Raw genomic sequence first — 21,713 nt, 5'->3', positions numbered from 1 at the left:
GCAATTACATTAAATATGAGCGTAATTAATACTGTTTCTACTACAAAATTTCACTTAATTGAGTTGCGGTGGCTTGTTGCCATTCTGTGGGATCAGCCCGATCCTATCAAATTTGCACGAAAAAAATCGGGTTATGTGGGATCAAATAAAACAAAAAAACTTATTAAGTTTTAAAATTCATTTAAAATAAATTTAGTATGAATAGTTCTAGGACTCCATTATATGCTTTACATACCCATCATGTTTGTTTATAAAGCTTACCATGTCCCTAAAATCGCCAAATCTTGTAACATCCGCCATTTTGAAGGTACGATATCTTGTGCCCCATATTGAGGAATCTGTTTGCGATTGAATTATTGGAGTTACGAAAGAAGGGTCCATAGTAGCATTATAAGTTTACAGTAAAAGATGAGTTTTAATGACTGGCATGTACTCAAAGATAACTTTATCTCCCAACTCTCTCACTAAGAAGTGTACTTGTACTTGAAAAATACTCCTCCAATGTGGTCTATGCAATGTAAGAGCTTCAAGAAATGCGATGTAATCAAGGGAGTCAGGGTCTGAAAATGTTATTTTTGGTATAAAACAATAAAATATAAAGTTATAGCCCGATTCGACAACATTTAGAGGTGCAGACTTGAGCTCAAAGTTGATAAATACGATGTTTTGCCGATGGTTCCAATGGTAGCAGTACTATGGATATATCGATTTGGTCGGATTGAGTCTTTTTTTTTTAATTTGTAGTATTAATATATAATCTCCTTTTTTGTCAGTATTTGATTATAGTCTTTTCTAAGTGCAACAGCCACTTTTTAATACTTAAATATTAGTAAAGCATTTTGATGGTCTTCATTACTAAACTATTCTGAAAGATTTGTAATTACAAAGGCCTTGGAATTAAAACGATCGAACAATTTTGCAGAATTGGGTGTTACACAATCAGATAATCTGAGACCCTGACCCTAAAAATTATACTTTTATAACATGGCTGTATCAAAGCATAGTCTACTTACATATGTATGTATGTTTTAGTGGTGCTTGTGAAAGATCCAAAGTAGAATATTTCACGTGGACGGTGCTTGGATCCAATAAATTGCGTTAGTCGGTACTTGCTGATTAGACACCTGTCAATGGCGCTAGTGGAATTATCCGATCGGCTCGAAACGATGACGAAAGCGTCCAGACAGTCCCAGCTGATATAGGGTAGACTTTGCTATCAGCTGCACTTTAAACCGCCGAGACTCCACTGTACAATGTTTTCGTCTTGGGGTCTAGTAAAAACCCACTCACGGTGACCCAGCACGAGTGTCTGGTATATACATACATATGTAGAATCTGTTCGAAGTCAATTTGCATCAACTTTTTAAATACTTTTACTTTAAATGTAATTTTCTGTGACTGACTCGACTGATACGTTACAAACGCCAACATTTATATACAATATGTGGCATTTTCTGTATGAAAACTTTGTGTTGGTCTTATTTAGAAATGTGTATTGATCAAAGGGTCTAAAAATCATAATCTGACTGAAGGCAGGATTCGTTTTGATCGAAAGCATTAAAGGGGCATCAGTCTAGCTGATATTTTATAAATACTATGGATTAATGCGGGACTTTAGTATCTTTAGTTATCCCTGGTTTGGGTCCCTGGGATGTCCAAGTCCACAGTTGGGAACCGACTCCCACTTGTCCTCATCCCGATAACTTTTGCAGAAATCATTGTGAGGGATTGACAGTCTTCTTTAGGCATGTGACCTAGTCCCAATCTGCCAGTGTCCCGTGATGTCTCGGGTAACTTCAGAGCACTGCTTTCTGCTGAGTATACATAAGTATATCTCCCTGCCGATCGTTTTTTGGATCGATATGGCCATAGTGTAAGTGATAGTTTGCTTCCATCGCCTGTTGGCATCTCTACCTATTCGCTCTCCAATGGGATAGATATGGTAGTGCCCTGCCCAGCCAGTTAGGCGGCGGCATCATTCCCATCGCTGTCCCTGTGTCCGGGCACCCACATTAGGACTGCTCTACGATCTTAATAGTAGACCTGCGGCAGTCCTTTACGGTTATACGAATATAACAAATACGAATGAACAACGCATTTGGAAGCGAGCAAAGGCACCGCGCCTTTCCGATCGTTTGTTATAGTTATACATGAATTCCATTGAAGGTACCTTTATATTAAATATTGGACAGTTACACAAAACTAGAACTAAAGGCGACCACTTTTCCACAAATATGGACGTGACTAGTTGGGAAAATCACAAGATCATATGTACAAAGCTCATTGAAAAGTGTTAAGTGCTGAGTACTATTTTTGTTCATCTAATTTTAGACTTTTTTTTGTTTGAAATTTTGTTAAAAAAAACAGTAAAATTACGCTTATAACAATTTGTCAAGCATATAAAAAATTTTTTAATTTATTGGATGCAATATATTTCCTGTAAAAATTGCGGTGTTTCATCTCTTAGAACAGCAGCAAACTAAAATTGTCTTGCTTGGCTAATACTTAAGTTCGTCACTGTATTGTACATATATTTTATCATAATACCATTGTCTGAAGGACTTCATCCAAGTCAAATGTAATTTAAAATAAAATTAAAAATAAAATTGCAATTTAATTTCCCAAACTCATTAAATTGTACCTTAAACTAGTTGAGAATTATAAGGGCTCAGAATGAAGGTCTCATTAAGAGCTAGTTGATAATTATAAGCCCCAATATAGCGAATCTATATCTATCTATAGCGAATTCGTTGAACGGATAATTCGTAAAATAAAATTCATTTTTGCAGATCTTAATCTAGTCGCTAAAATGAAGGCTTGATTTTTGTGACAGGAACGACTAGCTCTGCAGAAGCAGGTGGAAAATCTGCCACGATTTAAATGATCGAAGAAATTTGTGGCAACACTCAAGGCGATTTTGGATATTGATTATTGAATACATTTTATGTTTTAGATTAAGACACAGTCGTATGCCACACTTAATTAAATTCCTTCGAAAGAATTTTATAGACCACGGATTTTGTATTAATGAGATCATTCAAGAGCTGGAGACTTATCCATCACTCACAAAATATCGCCATCAATAATTTCAAATACACAGACTAATGATTGCTTCGATCTACTAAAGATATACATATGTATGTATATGAGGATGAGTGCAAATGAGGTCTGCCTGCTTGTATTAATTTCTTATGACGGCGCTGTCGAAGCATACACCCATTACTTATTATTATGTATTTAAATAAGTGCATATTACTAAGAAGCTAAATATGAATACAGAGAGTATATTTCTCGAAGGATTCTCGAAGAAGAAGAAATTTCATAAACATATGTTTTCGGCTCGGAATCAGCTGCTTCTCGAGTACTCACACAAGCAAAGGTTATTCTATTGTTAGATCGGGGTGTCTCTCTCGTGTTCGGGCGAGGTAGACAGCGCGGTTTTCGTCAGTTCCAATAAACCTCGCTGAATATGACCATTGAAATGTATGGAGGTTACTCATCTTACTATTTATATTATCTTTGATATGACAAAGATCTTTGGGTAGGAGTACAGTGTTTACTCAGGTTTGAAGAGGCCTTACGAAGTGGCCTTCAACACATCCAAAACATAAACAAACAAAAAAAAGCCAGATCTTGTAGCGTAAATAATGATGATTTCAATACACTTTCTTTGGTTTCACCTAAAATTGAACAATCAAATTTGTTCGATTGATACCAATCGGAAGAAATCCGAAACGGGTAGGATGGTTGGACGTTGTAACTTCTAGGGTTGACAAAATACTAACTGAACTGTCGACCGTTGAACCAAGTCGCTCCGCGACAAGTCGATTCTTGATTTCTTGGATTTCGATTTAGAAAACAATCATTTCACGTTCATCACCTATTAAATGATACGATTCCGCGTATTTTGTAAACTTGAACGGAACTACGGCCGTATCAGCGGGATACGAAGAAACGGAAAAATAATTCTAATTAATTCCTAAGCGAATATGGTTTGTTGAGGCATAGAGGAGATTATTTCCAGAACGTGGCCCCCCGATACTATTCGATGGAACTCAAGGGTGCATACTTGTGATTGGCATGTTCCTTATTACTCATCTACTTACTGTTATCAATAATCAATATTGATAATTCATATTCAGTCCATCTGTTTTTGTTTTTTGTTCATCATTAGAATTCTTTTCTAAATATTAGCTGGCAAAATTGAAGCCGATCAAGGTCCAGGCTCGTTTAGTAAACAATATGGAAATATACAGAACCTTAACTCAGTCTGGAGTCTAGACAGGTTTTTATATTGGGGCTTTGGTTATCGCAGACTAACTAATATCGTAGAATAACAAAAGAAAATGGAGTGGCGGATGAAGAGAAATGGAGTAGTGGAAGCTTTTCGCCTTGGCTTGATCGGGATGACTTGGCTTGGCTTGACTTGGCTTGTAAAAGAGCCTAATCATACCCACTACAGAGCACATTTGTGCGATAATCTTACGAACAGACTTTGCCAATCTCGACCAGACATGACTAACGTACCCAATTGCAATCGGCTCTTCAGATAATAGATTACCTATTAATTGCTCCGGTGCTTGGCCAGATCTACGGAGGGTTCTGTGGTAACAGCGACTACAGGTGACCTCAGGCTTATCGGAGTCGAAGCCCTCGGACATAAAAGCAGAAAAATGCTGGTAGTCAAGCAATCAATCGCTAACTACAGACCCAGAGACATGGGCCCCACAACCCTAGTGATCCAGCTACTGCTGTGCTCTCTGGCGCTCGTCAGCGCCAGCGCCAGCGCCAGCTCCAGCGTCAGCCTTGAGCCCCAGCACATACCCATGGCCGCAGGGAACTATGTGGCCACATCGAGACTTCGTCGCTTGGCGGTGGAGTTCCTTGACTACTATGAGAATATCACGCTGGCGGACATGAGTCGGGATCAGCGTGCCCTTCCTACCGCGCAGGATCGTGAGTGCCTGGTGGACCTGGCCCTACTAACACAGGATGTGGGCTCAGCAAAAATGTGGGCACTCAAAAGTACGTTTCATTGCTGCCTTGACATGTGGAACCGTGTGTTTCTAATTTGTTCAATTCTGCAGTGATCGACTCGTGGGGCTCACTGCCTTCGGGAGTGCTATACGGAAACCTGAGAGATCTGGGAAACTACGACGAGTGCCTCAACGTTGATCACGCTGTCAGCGCCAGTCACAGCGTCCAGGGAAAGTACTGCTTTGCCAGGTTCTCGCTCGCCCCCAGCATTTCGCCGCTGCTCAGCATAAAGACAGCGGTCTGCTTTCCCGCGTCCTGCACAGCTGCCAACATGGACACGCTGCTGCGACAGCTGTTCGAGAAGCTGCTCAACGTCGAGATCGGTGCGGACCTGCAGTTGGTGGACGAGAGCACGTGCAAGACTGCCCAGAGGGAACCCTACGACGGACTCACCATATTCACCATGTATGTCCCTCTCTGTGCTGATTTTACTCGGTCGATTTTCTTACCCAAAGCCTTGCAGAGTCCTGTTGTCGGTGCTGTGTGCCCTGATGCTCCTGGCCACCTTGTACGACTATTTCTTCGTTAAGGATCAGAGTAGGTGACTGAATGGAGACCATTTTACATATTTTGCTAACTATTGCCTCTATCTTTTGTCGTAGAAACACTTTCCCCGGTGGTGAAGGCCTTCTCGGCGCGTGCGAACTCGCGGGTACTCTTCCGGGTTGTAGACACCAAGTCGAACCCCAATATCATTGACTGTCTTCATGGCATGCGCTGCCTGTCGTTCGTCTGGGTGGTCTACGGACATGACTATCTGGTGGCTGCCGTGTCGCCCAATCTGAACTTCATCCAAGCGTACACGGTAAGCCCTGACTAATTGCCAGCTGAAGTAAAGTCCATGCTCAACCCGATTTTCCTTGGCTAGTGGACCAGGTCTGCCTACAGCATGCTGATCCAGTACGGGGTTTTCTCGGTGGACACCTTCTTCTTCTTGAGCGGATTGCTGCTCGTGGTAATCGCTCTGCGCACCATGGAGAGGTATGTTTTGCTTCGCCTACCGTCAGGGTTGTGTCCAGCCTATTGACCGCTCTTTCGCTCTTTCGCTCTTTAGAACCAAGGGAAAGCTCAATGTACCCATGATGTATCTGCATCGGTATCTGCGACTTACACCCGTGCTGGCCCTGGCCATTCTCATCTACATGAAGATCCTGCCCATTGTGGGTGACGGACCGCTCTACGGCTCAGTTACCTTTGACAATTACACCACCTGCGAGGAGACCTGGTACTGGTCGCTCTTGTACGTTCAGAACTATGCCACGGAGAAGATTGTAAGTTTCCCAGGACTGTAATATATGATCTCATCTGATGATGTTCTCCAAATCCTCCAGTGCTTGGGCCATTCCTGGTATTTGGCTGTGGACATGCAACTGTACATCATTGCCCCTCTCCTGCTGATCGTCCTGTACAAGTGGGGCAGAAAGGGAGCGGCAGCCATCTTTGTGCTAATGCTGCTGCTGGCTGCGAGCCTCTTCACCATTATGGTCGTGGGCAAGCACTCCATGTAAGTGGAAGACCTTGATAGTTACAGACGGTATCGTCATCGTTACTCCTTCGCTGCAGCTTCTCCCACACCGCGGATGCCATGCCAAGGATCTACTTCTCCACGCACACTCGGGCCTCTCCCTATCTCATCGGTATCCTCTTCGGCTACTTCCTGCACGTGAACCGGGGCAAGTCCTGGAAGCTAAGCCCAGTTGTGGTTTTCCTGGGCTGGCTGGTGAGCCTGGGCCTGCTCTTCACCTGTATTTTTGCGCTGTATGGGTACCACAGCAACAGCGAATCCCTGCCCATATTGGACGAGGCCTTCTACCTGACGCTGTCCCGCATCGCTTGGCCCCTGGGGCTGTGCTGGGTGGTGTTCGCCTGCATGCACGGCTACGGCGGCCTGGCCAACAGCTTCCTCTCCTCGCCCCTGTGGCAGCCCCTGTCGAGGCTCTCCTACTCCGCGTACATCTTCCACATGTTCATCGAGAGCCTGAACGGCGGCAGGACGCGCACCAGCACCTACTTCAGTGACTACGATGTGGTAAGCTCCAGCAGGGAAAACAGATCATCAGCCATCGTCACTGAAATTTACCTACTTTCAGATGCTTCGCTTCTGGGGCGATTTTGGTTTCACCGTCCTGCTCGCCTTCTTCGCATACATCCTTATCGAGGCCCCCTTCGGTGGTCTGGAGGCCATCTTGCTGCCCATTCGCAGTGCCAGTCCCAAGCCTGCCCCCGTCTCGCAGCAGAAGACCGGCGAGGCACCAGACGTCAAAGCCCCAGCGAAGGACTTTGAGCCTGCTCCACCTCTTGCTAGGAAGCGATCCCTGCCTGAAGTAAGCGACACCTTCGAAGCACCAGCGAAGGATCTCGAACCTGCTCCACCTCTTACGAGGAAGCCATCCCTGCCTGAAGAAGGCGACAAACAGGATGCACCTACGAACAATTAGGTTTAAGTTTTAGATATCCGTATTTATGATAGCTCTAGAATTATTCATATCTTTAAGTACATATAAACGAAAATATACCAAATAAAATATGTACATATGCTTTAAAATATTTATTGTTTGACTTAAGAACAAGCCAAACCGCCGCTGTGGGCCACGATCGACAAAAGGTCCCTCCAAAGAGCCGAAAGTGGCCCATCACTAGAGTCTGGTTGCAAAATTTGGTTGTTCTAGCTCTCTTAGTCTCTGAGATCTCTGAGACTTGGCTGTATTGACTCTGCTATTGATGCTGGTCAAGAATATATATACTTTATGGAGTCGGAAACACTTACTTCTGGGCGTTACACACATCCTCTTTCACCATAAATCTAATACGATATGCCCTCAGTTTGAGTACCGGGCATACAAATGTTCAAAATTTTCCACAATATTATCGGGTATTTCGGAACAGCTTATATAAGTTAATCCACTTTTAAGAATGCCAGATCTAGCCTGATATATCATCTATAGCATTTAGGGAGTCCTTCTTGTTCCCGAATCCTGCTAATGTCGCGCTGTATGACGGCTTTGTCCAGGGAGCAGGTCTCCTTATAGCCTCCGCGAAGACTCCGCACTCTTATCCGTCCCTGGTCGTTGAAGCAACCGCCCCTGGTCGCTGAAGCACTCAGAACGTAGACGAGGAGCAGCAGATAATGACAGTCTGGACGAAAGGTGGGTGACAGCAGGTCTGTTAGTGGAGTCGGGTTCCGTCCCTATCACGAGGCAGTACCAGGCCTCGTGACGTAAATGTTCTTTTGTGGAATTCAAAGAGACCTTGTAGATCCAGAAATATATTTCGATATGAATGTATCGGCATATGTATGTATTTGCAAAGAGTAAAAGTAACTTTTTAAAAGCGCTTGAGTTGACCCGTTGGGATCCCTGGGATGGCAACCATTTACCCCATTCATCCATGCATGTACGAGCAATGTACATTGATTCGACCAGAGGACCACACTTGTATTCGGCTCACGCATAATTACATTTGACCAAGCCCCCTAAAGGAGCAGCCCAGCCCGGTACATGTGTGGGAGCAGACCAGCAGGCCAAATCAGTGGCCAGACGGGCATTACTGCCACGACTCCGTGGGGAAAACAATTTGAAAAATGCTTTAAATGATTTCCGCTCATTAATCTTGCTGGCTCTCTGCTTGCTGGCCACATACGAGTAGGTACTGTTGAATTTATGCCTTGCGGTTGGGCTGCCCTTGGTCCTTGGTCCTTGGTCCTCTTGGCGAAACGCATTTCTGACAGCTTTAGTTTTGGCAATTCAATTAGGGCAAGTTGAAAACGTGTTGAAAAATGGATTTGCTGCCGACTCATATTAACCCTTAGCTGCCTCTGTGTGCTGTGTATCTGATGGCTTATCCCGTTGCTCGTCTAACGAGCGATGCAAATTTCTCCCCAGCAATTAATCATTCGTTGTTCGCTAGTCGTCGCCGTCACCATCGCCATCGCCATCGCCATCGCCTATTCGATGTCGCTACTGATGTTTATGCTGATGATTGGCGTCTTATTCCATAACTCACTTCCGGTTGGCGCCGGAAACGCGTCTTCGACACTAGTTGGCAGCGCTTTCGACTGTGATTGATGGCACTCAGATTGCCACTGACATAAAATGGTATAACTTTTGACTTGAGTGAAACAAAAGGTTTTCCCTAGGTCGATAGTTTGATATCAAATATTTTCATTCATGCCCATCAAAATGTCCGTTTTTTGTTTGTTCTCTCTATGCCAAAAAAGTCCACCATGCAAAAAAACATTAAACTTCCATAAAAATCGATTGCCTTTTATTCACTCCTTTATTTATTGAACGGTTACTAATTTAGCCAATTGACACATCATTTCTATTAACTTTCCATTCACTTTTTCGGATATTTTTTTTTGAATTTGTATAGTTATGTTTTCTCAACCGGCCAAGAAGCGCTGCCGCGAACCAATCGCGTGCAAGCAGGAACGATAAATGTTAGACCAATTGGAGGAAAATTGGAGCTAAACAAAATACAAATACCATTAATAATTACGAGAAGGGTATGTGATTATTAGTAATTTAAGAAGAGGAAGGGAATTAGTGGTGGCTATAATATGGTAGAGGGAACTATAGTCCGAGCATAAAACCATTGACGGTTTCGATTTACAAAGCGGTAGGGAACAGGTCAGGACAGTCAGGCCAAGTCAGGCCAAGTCAGGGACTATCTACGAGCCCCTTGCTCAAGTTGTGCACAAAAATCACACTAAGAATGGAAGGTTTATTGAAAGCAATCTACTGCATCCTAGTTAAGGCCCTGCATAGCCAAAAGTAAAAGGTTTTCCTTGACTGATTCTATAGGGTCCTGCTATACTTTGTACTGAACCGTATCCACATACATGAGTACTCGAGAGTATGTTAATACCGACGGAAAGTCATTAATAAGGAGTGTAAACAGTAAGGGGCTTAGAGGGCTGCCCAATGGTACTCCCGAAGTAACCTTAACTGGTGTGAAGGGAGGGATTTTTTGAGGCCTGGAGCAAAGGTAGAAAGAAATCCATCTCAGGAGGTTGGTCGTAAACCCTAAAAGGTCAAGTTTATGTGCCAGAAGGAAGTGGCTTACAGAGTCGAATGCTTTACTGAAGTCGGTGTAAATAACAGCCGTCTGTTAAATTATAAATCCATGCTGGGCTGGAGATATAAGCCATTCGAAGAGCTGTTGCAGGTGCGGTGTAAGATGTCATCAAAATCGAGAAGGTACAACCACAGAGCCTCCGGAGGAGTCAATCCGTCGGTTTCAGGCGCTGGCGATTCAGGCGGTTTCAGGCGATTGCAGTGGCAAGGAGCCATTTCATCAGTGTCCCTATTGTCCATTCAGGTCCTGGCAGTGCGTAAACATTCGTCCGACTTGTCCACTTTGATCTTTAGGTTTTATAGGCTTGTGAGAGATGTGAGAAGCACGATGCGATACCAACTGCAGAACGATTATATAAGGGTGAATAAGGTTTCAGATATACTTAATCCACAGATGAACACGATTTACAATTACTAATTACTAGAAGATGTGTAAGGATTAGTAATTTAATAAGAGGAAGGGAATTAGAGGTGGTAGAGTAGTAGTAGAGGGAATTATAATCCGAGCATATGACCGAAGGAGGCATCCCAGAAAGTCTAGGAACCTATGTATACAAAATTTGTTCGGTTTATGGTTTGAATCAAAATTTACATTTTCGAAACAAATATATAACACCTGGTATTAAAGATGTGCCTACAGCCCCGCCTTAGCCTCAGAAAAATCACGAAAAAAGTGTTCAAGTGGATAGATGGAATCTTTCAGACCACTGTCCAATACCATGATCCACCGGATAAATCCGATGCCGACAGGAAACTGTACCGAGCCTTAAGTCTATCGAATGGATTGCGTGCCATGCTGATATCAGTTCCTCCTCATAATATAGACCAAACACAGGATGTGCAGCCCTCAGTGGGGGACAGTGGTGGTGAGAATTTCAATCCATCGGTGGAGCATTCTAGTGGAAGTACAGCTGCCTGTGCGGTGCTTGTGAACGTGGGATCCTTTAGCGAGCCGCGACAGTATCAGGGAATGGCACACTTTCTGGAGCATATGATATTTCTTGGCTCCGAGAAGTACCCGATTGAAAACGAATTTGATGCATACTTAAAGAGAAACGGCGGCTTCAGCAACGCGCACACAGAGAACGAGGATACGTGCTTTTACTTTGAGGTGGAAGAGGCGCATCTAGACAAGGCCGTGGATATGTTTATGAGCCTGATAAGAGCACCACTCATGCTACCCGATGCCATAGCCCGCGAACGGTCTGCAGTTCAATCGGAGTTCGAACAGGCCTATATGCGGGACAGTGTGCGCCGTGATCAGATACTGGCGAGCTTCGCCAGCGATGGTTATCCCCATGGCACTTTCAGTTGGGGAAATCTAACATCTCTTCAGGATCGGGAGGATGACAAACTGCTGTACGAGGCGCTTCATGAGTTTCGACGAAAACATTACGGATCCAATCGCATGATTGTCTGCATTGAGTCGCGGAAATCGTTGGACGAACTGGAGGAACTACTGGTCCGTCATTGTGCCGATATACCCAAAAGCCAGGAGAATGCCCCAGATATGGACGGCTTGAATTATCAGAATGCCTTCAATGAAACGTTATTTCGCGACGTCTTTCTGGTCAGGCCCGTGAAGGATGTGTGCAGATTGGAATTGACATGGGTTCTGCCACCAATGCGGCCTCATTATCGGTGCAAGCCAGATTCCTTTCTCTCGCAACTGATCGCCTACGAGGGCGTGGGCAGCCTGTGCTCCTATTTCCGACGCCGTCTCTGGTGCACGAACGTTTTCGCGGGTGTTGGATCAAGCAGTTTCGACTCGAACTCCATCTACTCTTTGTTTAATGTCTGCATTGCCCTTACAGGCGATGGGTTCAAGCACATAGATGAGGTACTGGAGGCCACGTTTGCATGGATTAAACTGCTTAATGAGAGCAGTGGTCATCGAGAGGAGATGTACAAGGAGTTTCAGCAGCTTGAGGAAAACAATTTTCGTTTCGAAATCGAACTGCCTTCGAGGGACAACGTACAGCGTGTGGTGGAGGGCATAGGGTACCTGCCGCCAAAGGATGTCCTTACGGGACCACTTCTGTACTTCGAATACGATGCAGCTGCTCTACTGATGCTCAAAGAGCACCTAACTGCATTTCGCTTCAACATAATGATCTCCTCGGTCCTACCATATATGGATCATATTTACGATCAGAGGGAGAAATGGTTTGGCACTCAGTACACGACGATCCCCATGCCCTCCGCATGGAAGGCCATGTGGCACGATCCAGCACCACTGAAGGAGCTGGCCTTTCCACCATCCAACCCCTTCATAACCACGGACTTCACGTTGTACTGGCAAGAGGCTGGCAGGCCACAAATACCACGTCATCCCAGGGCCCTCATATGGGACGATTATTGCGAGCTGTGGTTTCGACAAGACGATATCTTCCTACTACCCGATGGCTACATAAATATGTACTTCGTCACTCCTTTGGTGCGGGAAAGTGCGAGGCATTGTATGGCTGGCGAGCTCTTCACCGAATTGGTGGAGTTCAGCATCGCCGAGCAATTGTATCCCGCCTTAGAGGCCGGTCTGTTCTATGACCTCCGTATGGGTGAGAAGGGACTGGTCCTGCGTGTTGATGGCTACAGCCAGAAGCTGCTTCTTTTGGTGAAAATAATCATGCGGGTGATGTGCACTCTAGAGCTGGATCCGGCTCAAGTGATTTCCTTTAAGGCCCTCAAAAAGCGTCAAATTTTCAATAGAATCCTAAATGGAAAGATATTAAATCACGACTTGCTGTACAAGGTCTTGGAGAGTAAGGGATTCAGTATGCTAGAGGAATATGAATCAATCGATACGGTAACAGCGGACGACATCGAGCACTTTAAGGATAATTTTCACAAGAAAATGTACGTCCAAGGACTCGTACAGGGAAACTTTACCCAAGAACAAGCGCTTGAGGCAATGCAACTAGTCCTTACCACTTACAATAGCCAAAAATTGGATAATCCATTCTCACTGAGCAACAGCTTAGTGCAGATACCACTCGGATCGTATTACTTGCGGGCGAAAGCCCTTAACCGCGAAGACACGAACACGATCGTAACGAACTACTATCAAATGGGACCGGGTGATCTCAAATTGGAGTGCCTGATGGATCTGGTAGAGTCGATTGCGGGCGAACCCTTCTACAGCCAGCTGCGCACTCAGGAACAGTTGGGCTACAGCCTGAGCCTCGACCAAGACACCGACTACGGTGTGCTGGCCTGTGTTATGACAATCATCACCCAAGAGACCAAGCACTCGGCCGACCATGTTGACCAACGCATCGAGGCCTTTAGGTCCCGCATACCAGGCCTCGTAGCCCAGCTCAGCGAAACGGAGTTCGATGATGTGCGCGACACGCTGATCAGTCGCAAAAGGAGGGGCGACAGTAGCCTGGACGAGGAAGTATGTCGGAATTGGAGGGAGATCGTAACTACTGAGCACTTCTTCAATCGCAGGGAAGAGCAGATACAAACGCTGAAGGGCCTCACAAAGCAGCACGTATTGGACTTATGGAGGGACTACGAAAACAATAGCTTTCGAAAGCTTTCAGTTCAAGTGGTTGGTCGGAAGAGGCTACCATCTCGGTCTCTGCTGTCCATCTCGGATGCTGTGGCTGCTAGGCAGAGCTCAGAAGCAGGCTTCGGTAACCCCAGCGGATCCTTGGCGAACTTACTGGAAGATGTGCAGCGTAATTTGAACGATGAACAGATGAGCAAAAGGATCCAGATAGAGCTGATGGGAAATGGCCAGGATCCGTCGCACATACTGGATATTGCGGCTTTTAAAAACGGTCTATATGTGTACCCCTTAATTATCACTAATCCGGCGTCTCCTAGAAATAACACAGAATACTAGATACTTTTGAAAATAAAGAATGCAAGCCACAGGCATTAAAGAAAGGGAGTCTCTAGCGATCCTGGCAAACATCTCGAGCCAAAATCTGTGCAGTCCCGAATTTTATAACCTCAACCTATTGCCAGACCGATTTTACACATCGTGCAAGGCAGTTGTTAGCTGTTCTGCCTTCTGTCGATAGCCGTGCCACTGATCATGGACATAGTTTTTGAGTACTGGCTATAAAGCCAGAGTGTTCAACGTTTTTACGACTCTGAAAGAGCCTGAATGAAGCCTTGTCTTGAAGAGTTCTTTAGTGTTGAAAAGTGCTGCGAAAATGTGTTCAATTGGGCATTCCTTTTCCTGGAGAACATTTTGAAAAACAAAAAAAACCGCTTTCAATGTTACGCTGTTGTTTATTTACTATTACGCTAAGAATATAAAAGATAGCCCACAGATGCGCCTAGTATAGGCTTCCATAACCATCCTAATAGCTAAATTAGGTCCAATCCCCTACTCTTGTACGTCAGAGGTGGGTGAGTCCTTAACTGTAGGCGGATCAGGAGCCGTCTTGGTCGTAGGTCCTTCTGGGACTGTCGCAGCCTCCTCAGGCTTAGGGCTGGGCTTGCGAGTCTGCAGCAAATGGCTTTGCAAGCTACCGAGGGGCGCCTCGATCAGGATGTGCATAAGGAAAGCGAGCAGAACAGTGAAGGCAAAGTCGGACCAGAATCGAAGCATCTGAGGGGTAAAATAACTTCAAGAGCTGACTCGTCAAGGCGGTCGTAGCTTACCATCTGGTAATCACTGAAGTACGTGTTGGTTCGCGTAATGCCGGCGTTGAGGGACTCGATGACCATGTGGAAGATGTAGGCGGAGTAGGAGAGCTTCGACAGGGGCTGCCACAGGGGCGAGGAGAGGAAGCTGTTGGCCGGGCCGCCGTAGCCGTGTATGCAGGCGAACACCACCCAGCACAGCCCCAGGGGCCAAGCGATGCGGGACAGCGTCAGGTAGAAGGCTTCTTCCACTACCGGCAGCGAACCGATTCCCTTGCCATGCACTGAAAATATGCAGGTGAAGAGCAGAGCCAGGCTCAACAGCCAGCCCAGGACCACGGCGACACGGCCTAGCCTGAACGGCTTGCCGCGGTTCATGTGCAGGAAGTACCCGAACAGGATGCCAATAAGATAGGGAGAGGCCCGAGTGTGTGTGGAGTAGTACAGCTTTTTCATTGGATTGTTTTCCAGGGAGGCACTGTAAGAGCAAGAGCAAGCAAACACACGGATACATACTGGCGGGGGCTCTCAGTCGATGCACGGGCTTGTACTAACGTGGATATGTTTTTGATCACCATCATGCTGAAAAGGCAGGAGGCCAGCAGGAGCATCAGCACCAGGATCCCGGCCGCTCCCCGCCGTCCCCACTTGTACAGGGCAATCAGCAGAAAGGGTGACACGATGTACAGTTGCATGTCCACTGCCAGGTACCAGGAATGCGACACACACTGCAAGTGGAGGATGGGGCAAGGTGGCGAGTACTCATCATGTACGAGGACTTACGATTGAGTCCGTGGCATAGTTCTGCACGTACAGGAGCGTCAAGTACCAGGAGTCGCTGCAGCTGGCGTAGTTGTCGAATGAAACGGATCCGTACAGGGGCCCGTCACCCAGAATGGGCAGGATTCTCATGTAAATGGGAATCGCCAGAGCCAAGAGGGGCGTGAGGCGCAGATAGCGATTGAGATACATCATGGGTATGTTGAGCCTTCCCTTTGTCCTAAACAGCAAGCGACCGGTTTATATACAGAGCACGATCGTGGTGGTATCAAAATCATACCTCTCCATGATCCGTAGGGCAATCAGCACCAGCAATAGGCCACTCAGGAAGAAGAAAGTGTCCACCGCGTAGACCCCCTGCTTTATGAGCATGCTGAATACCGTTTGGTACCACTAGAAGAGAGAAGGTTTGAGTCGGTGGGTAGTTTGGGCTGACCAGCCAGCTTACCGTTAACATATCGACGTAGTTAATAGCGGGCCCCATGGCAGCCACCAGATAGACATGCCCGAACACCACCCAGACGAAGGACAGACAGCGCATTCCATGGAGGCAGTCGATCACATTGGGGTTCGACTTGCTGTCCACAATCCGGAAGAGAGCCCGGCAATTAGCCCGCGCCGAGAAGGCCTTCACCACCGGGGAAAGTGTTTCTACGACAAAAGATAGAGGCAATAGTTAGCAAAATATGTAAAATGGTCTCCATTCAGTCACCTACTCTGATCCTTAACGAAGAAATAGTCGTACAAGGTGGCCAGGAGCATCAGGGCACACAGCACCGACAACAGGACTCTGCAAGGCTTTGGGTAAGAAAATCGACCGAGTAAAATCAGCACAGAGAGGGACATACATGGTGAATATGGTGAGTCCGTCGTAGGGTTCCCTCTGGGCAGTCTGGCACGTGCTCTCGTCCACCAACTGCAGGTCCGCACCGATCTCGACGTTGAGCAGCTTCTCGAACAGCTGTCGCAGCAGCGTGTCCATGTTGGCAGCTGTGCAGGACGCGGGAAAGCAGACCGCTGTCTTTATGTTGAGCAGCGACGAAATGCTGGGGGCGAGCGAGACCTGGGCAAAGCAGTACTTTCCCCGGACGCTGTGACTGGCGCTGACAGCGTGATCAACGTTGAGACACTCGTCGTAGTTTCCCAGATCCCACATGTTGCCATAGAGCATACCCGAGGGCAACGAGCCCCACGAGTCAAACACTGAAAGAGAGAACTCGTATTGGCCACATTCCTTTGGAAAAGCACCTTAGAACTCACTTCTAAGTGTCCAGATTCCGCCCGAGGACAGGTCCTGCATGGTAAGGGCTAGATCTTCCAGGCACTCCTGATCCTGATCCGTGGTTAGCCGCGGATGTTCATCCTGATACAAATTCAGATCCGCCAGCGTAATATTCTGGTAGTAGTCGACGAACTCAGTCACCAAGCTTCGAAGTCTGGAGGCGGCCATGTACTGGTCCCTGTCCATGGTGGGTGTGGGCTGAAGCTCATGGCTGACGGTGGATCCGGCGCAGAAGACCGCCAAAAATAACACCAGTAGGGGGCTAGCCATGTCAATCGGTCAGTGGTAAACAATTGATGGACTGGCTTGCGTCGGCCTTTATGTATACATATTTCTATACATATGTCTGTGGGAGTGTTGGGCTTCTGATAGTCGGCGTCAGGCAGGGCACACAGCGATAAGTAGAGTGGAAGCTCTTAATGGCAATCTTTCATGGAAATGAAATCTGAAATCTGACGAGGGGGGCCAAAACTGTTAGTCATAAGCACTCCTAACCGCACTCAGATTTAGTCAGTAACTGCTCATACTATAAGTGTGTAGATGGCTATTAGCTGATAAAAAGGTTCCTATGATGTAGGGAGTATTCTTAAGGAACAGTATACATTCTACAATGACGCTACACAATTATACATGCCGAAAATATAATAGTTTATTATTCAAGTTCGTACGAAAATCATCTTTGCAATGAGGGAACGGTGAGCCCTTCGATCGAGCCCTTTCAAATAATATTTGTTTAAAAACAAAAAATAGCAAACAACATGCCTAGCATGCGTGATATCATACAACCCGATTACAGTCCGACATATTCCGACTTGAACTTCATCAGAAACCACAACTTAGATCTAAGACTATCAAGTTCTGTGAACCGGAGGTTCCTATGGCAGTCATTTAACATAGTTCTTTGATTTGTATAAAATCCTACTTATAACTTATACTTGGAAAAGAAAGATTGTAAAGTAATCTTCACAAAGACAACAATAGAAAAATCGTTCTTGTGATATGGTTTGATTGTCTGCTACTAAAACCATTCGGAATGCCTCTGATAAAGGGCAAAACACGCTAATCAAAGATTTTCTGCCATGAAAACAAGGAGAAACATTTTTCAGACCTGAATATTTTTTGACTGCTAAGCCACTCTGTGTGTGAGAAATGGAACACCGGCATTGGAGTCTGCACACAATATCCATTTGCTCGAGCTCATATGGTCTCTGGAAACTAGGCGTCAACCGGGACAGACATGGCTATATCGACTCGGCTTTCGATGCTGATTATGAATATATATACTTAATGGGGTCGGAAAGGCTTCCTTCTGGGTGTTATACACCCCCACAAATGGATGTCTCAATGTACATTATTGCTTCCTGATTATACGCTTCCTTCTTCTGTTAAAAGTAGTCGAATAGCCTTCACTCACCAGTTGATGAAGAATTGTTAGCTTCTGTTCGTTGCAATCGTCTAGTCGAACATCTGCCACAATCCGTCGCATTGACTAGAAGGCCATTTCGATTGATAGTCAAATATAAGTACATATTCAACTTGTAAGTAAAAACGCTTCAGAAAACCTTCATTTTTCCGCCTTTGGCGATTACACTGGCGATTAATTATACCCGGTACTCGAGGAGTCTGGGGGTATATTCGATTTTTGGTAAGAGTGGATGTGTGTTACACCCAGAAGGAAGCGTTTCCGACCCCATAAAGTGTATATATTCTTGACCAGCATCAATGGCCGAATCAAAATAGGCATATCCTTCCGTTATTAGAGCTATAAGAACGGCAATTTGTGAGCAGACTCCTGTCATATCATACCAAAAAAAACGAACCTCTTGAAGGAAAAATGTGCTTTCCACAATTTTGAAGAAATTTTGAGAAAACCGAAAATGCAGAACTATAGAGAATGACCGATGGTTCCGATCGGGTGCTTACAATTTGCTGTGGATACGCTACCCCTTCCATGCGGTTACCCTCTCTCTCGTACAGTGTCCACGCCTTATCAGATCGTTGCACAATATATGTATATGGGCTGGTATGGGTGTGAAAACTATATAAACTATTAAACTATGTGGTGGAAAGAGGATAAGCGAAGTGCAAGAATTAATTTTATAAAATAACTAGTGGTCGTGGTTTCTCTATTTCTCTCTTTCTCTCCATGTTTTTGCCTTCTCTTATGACAAGTGCGAGCCAAAATTAAGAGAGATCGCGGTCTGCTTTGGCTGCCCTACCAAAATACCACCTTTAGCGAATAGCGGCAGACCACTTCGGTCTGCAATCGATTTAGTTATCGAAACAAATGCTTTTTTGCTCGTAACAGCTGAAACCAAATTGTGCACTTAATAATGACACAAAATTTGGAAATTTTATATCAGATCTTTACATATATATGGATATGTTTTGCTCCCTAATTGCACAATATTTCTGTTTTGTCAATCCCTGGGCTAAAAGGAAATCTATTGCTTCGTGAGCAGCAATTTTTATTGGCTGGACATACAGCCATACACATGCTCTTGTCTTGATAGCTAAATATATTCTTGAAGCTGATCAATAGCCGAGTCGATATAGCCATATCGGCCAGAGACTATAAGAGCTAGAGAAACCAAATTTTGTGTGCAGACTCCTGTGATAACACATGAATAAAGTTTTTTACCAGTTTTTGATCCCCTTCCGTATTTTTGTTATAGCCAGAACTAGCAAATCAATTTGTCATCCTCTCACCATCTTTTTCGTGTAGTGTGCGCCCTCTGGCGGAGCGAAGCCAGATGTAACGTCTGGTGTTGGTGTGAGAAGAGCGAGAGATATGTAGATGTAGCGAAAATACATATATTGTGTGAGTTTCATAAATCATAAGCTCACATGTCTGTCCACCGACTGAGTACCGGGTATACCCTTGTCGCGGTAGACAACATTTTCGCTCGTTTTCATATAGTAATTGCGTGTTCAATCGATGGACATGCTTGACCTAGGTGTCCTATTTGATTCCTTCTGCCAGTATAAAGGACCTGTCAGACGGGTTCTCCCCGTGTTATTTGTTAGACTGATCTCCTAGCTTTGCCCGTGTCCTGCCCCCCACCAAAAGCAGGGAAAGAGACTCGTTTCTGTTAAAGGTGTCCCACAATCGTTGCAACGACTAGTTTGGTGGGGAGCTGGTGTTAAGTCGGCCTAATTCACCAATCAACCTCTGAGGAAATCGATACAGCTGACGCTTTAGTTGTACGGCTTCCTTGGCCGATGCGCTGCCACCCCCCAGGTCCCAAAAGTAGTGGCCACATCAGCGAACCTCAGTCGTTGGGCACCATGGAACGTTGGCGCAACAAAGTGGCGGTAGTGACTGGCGCCAGTGCTGGAATCGGTGCGGCCTGTGTGCGCGCCCTGGTCGGTGCCGGTCTGGTAGTTGTCGGACTGGCGCGCCGCCAGGATCGTGTCGAGCAGCTGCGGGCAGGACTACACGAGGCAGAGCAGGGGCGTCTGCACGCGCTGAGGTGCGACGTTACGCACGAGGAGCAGGTACTGGCAGCCTTCGACTGGGCACAGCGCCAGCTAGGTGGCGTGGACGTGCTGGTCAGCAATGCAGGCATCATTGCCACCGGAGAGCTAAGCGGTCAGGGCAACACGGCGGCCATGCGCGACACTATAGAAACTAACGTCATGGGCAGTATTTACTGCATCCGCGAGGCCTTCCAATCGATGAAAAAGCGCGGGTCCGAGGGTCACGTGGTCATCGTGAACAGCGTGGCCGGACACCATGTGCCCAACTTGGGTCCCCAGCTCCCCTCACTCAATGTCTATCCGGCCAGTAAGTTTGCGCTCCGCGCCATGAACGAAATATATCGCCAGGAGTTTCAACGCCACAAAACCCCTGTCAGGGTGTCGGTAAGAAGGCTCTTCCCTTTACCTTCACTCTAGCAATGACATCATTGGAGAACCCTTGCAGACCATCAGTCCTGGCATTGTCGACACGGACATCTTGCCCCCGGAGATCTCGGCCTGCATCAAGCAACACATGCCCATGCTGCACTCAGAGGATGTTGCCGATGCGGTTCTCTGGACTATCGGCACTCCACCCAACGTACAGGTAGGCTTTTCTTATGGCCCATGCTCTGCCCTCATATTGCACTTACCGACGTTCCTATTCTTGGCAGGTGCAGAACATCACCATCAAGGTGCAAGGTGAAAAGTTTTAACCTAAGCTACGAGGTGGCATTCCAAAAAATATACATACAACGCAATAAATAATATGCTTCTCATGGTGGCACTGTAGAAGGCCGAAATCTATGAAAGATTACACTATGCAACAGCATTTTTACTCAACGAACTAAACCGGCTTTTTCTGACGAATTTGGGGCTTTAAGTTGCTTAAGGAATTATGATTTTTATACCCGATGCTCAAAGAGTATTGGGGTATATTGGATTTGGACACCAAGTGGGAAGCGTGTGCGACCCCATAAAGTATATATGGGATATAGCTATGTCTGTCTGTCCGACTGTCCGTTCGTCTGGCTTGAAGTCTTGTTCTCAGAGACCACAAGTCCCCTGGCACCATATGTGATATTTACCCAATCGATAACCAATCTAAACATATCTTCGTATTCCATGTATTATAATTCACCTAATTGTACAGTCCAAAAGGAAACCTAGTCCATGTGACTCTGACGAACGGGAAAACAGCCCTAGGCGTTCAAATACCGTCATTGAATTCGTGGAAAGCGCAGATTCGATTGTCATACAAATGACATTGGCAATCGGATTCAATTTGACACAAAAGCGGGAACTTCTAAATAATTGCCACCCACTTAAAACGCAAGTGTAATCACAGCTGACTGGAAGTTTATAAGCCGCTGTTGGTTTAATCGCGGAAATTAAAAGGAGTGTTTGGTTTGGCCCCAAGAGATTCTTGGTGCGAGCTCTGGCAAAATTGAAAAACTGTCATGAATGTTGCAAGGCAA

The 21,713-nt window shown here is 45.8% G+C and overlaps 4 protein-coding genes across 4 annotated transcripts; 3 read left to right on the top strand and 1 right to left on the bottom strand.

The window, feature by feature from the left end:
* The first annotated feature begins 4,730 nt into the window (after positions 1 to 4,730).
* On the top strand, positions 4,731 to 7,582 carry LOC6602909 (nose resistant to fluoxetine protein 6). The gene is made up of 9 exons (XM_002027896.2): positions 4,731 to 5,025; positions 5,088 to 5,442; positions 5,501 to 5,574; positions 5,640 to 5,842; positions 5,906 to 6,018; positions 6,092 to 6,308; positions 6,369 to 6,541; positions 6,601 to 7,066; positions 7,128 to 7,582. The coding sequence occupies exons 1-9, from the start codon at positions 4,827 to 4,829 to the stop codon at positions 7,473 to 7,475; spliced, it is 2,148 nt and encodes a 715-aa protein (XP_002027932.2). The 5' UTR covers positions 4,731 to 4,826; the 3' UTR covers positions 7,476 to 7,582.
* Positions 7,583 to 10,740: 3,158 nt separating this feature from the next.
* Positions 10,741 to 14,001, top strand: LOC6602911 (nardilysin). The gene has a single exon (XM_002027898.2). The coding sequence runs from the start codon at positions 10,741 to 10,743 to the stop codon at positions 13,960 to 13,962; it is 3,222 nt and encodes a 1,073-aa protein (XP_002027934.2). The 3' UTR covers positions 13,963 to 14,001.
* Positions 14,002 to 14,352: 351 nt separating this feature from the next.
* On the bottom strand, positions 14,353 to 17,202 carry LOC6602912 (nose resistant to fluoxetine protein 6). Its single transcript, XM_026993861.1, has 9 exons — positions 16,755 to 17,202; positions 16,343 to 16,697; positions 16,211 to 16,284; positions 15,943 to 16,145; positions 15,775 to 15,887; positions 15,498 to 15,714; positions 15,270 to 15,442; positions 14,733 to 15,192; positions 14,353 to 14,679 (listed from the first exon to the last, which is right to left on the bottom strand). Exons 1-9 carry the CDS (start codon positions 17,044 to 17,046, stop codon positions 14,455 to 14,457), a joined length of 2,112 nt encoding a protein of 703 aa, XP_026849662.1. The 5' UTR covers positions 17,047 to 17,202; the 3' UTR covers positions 14,353 to 14,454.
* Positions 17,203 to 20,064: 2,862 nt separating this feature from the next.
* LOC6602913 (farnesol dehydrogenase) lies at positions 20,065 to 21,082 on the top strand. Its single transcript, XM_002027900.2, has 3 exons — positions 20,065 to 20,640; positions 20,702 to 20,842; positions 20,910 to 21,082. Exons 1-3 carry the CDS (start codon positions 20,065 to 20,067, stop codon positions 20,949 to 20,951), a joined length of 759 nt encoding a protein of 252 aa, XP_002027936.2. The 3' UTR covers positions 20,952 to 21,082.
* Positions 21,083 to 21,713: the final 631 nt, after the last annotated feature.

The sequence above is a fragment of the Drosophila persimilis genome, unplaced genomic scaffold (assembly GCF_003286085.1).
Source record: "Drosophila persimilis strain 14011-0111.01,24,50 unplaced genomic scaffold, DperRS2 tig00000910-arrow-arrow-pilon, whole genome shotgun sequence".
NCBI lineage: Eukaryota > Metazoa > Arthropoda > Insecta > Diptera > Drosophilidae > Drosophila > Drosophila persimilis.
This window is presented reverse-complemented; position numbering and strand designations above follow the sequence as displayed.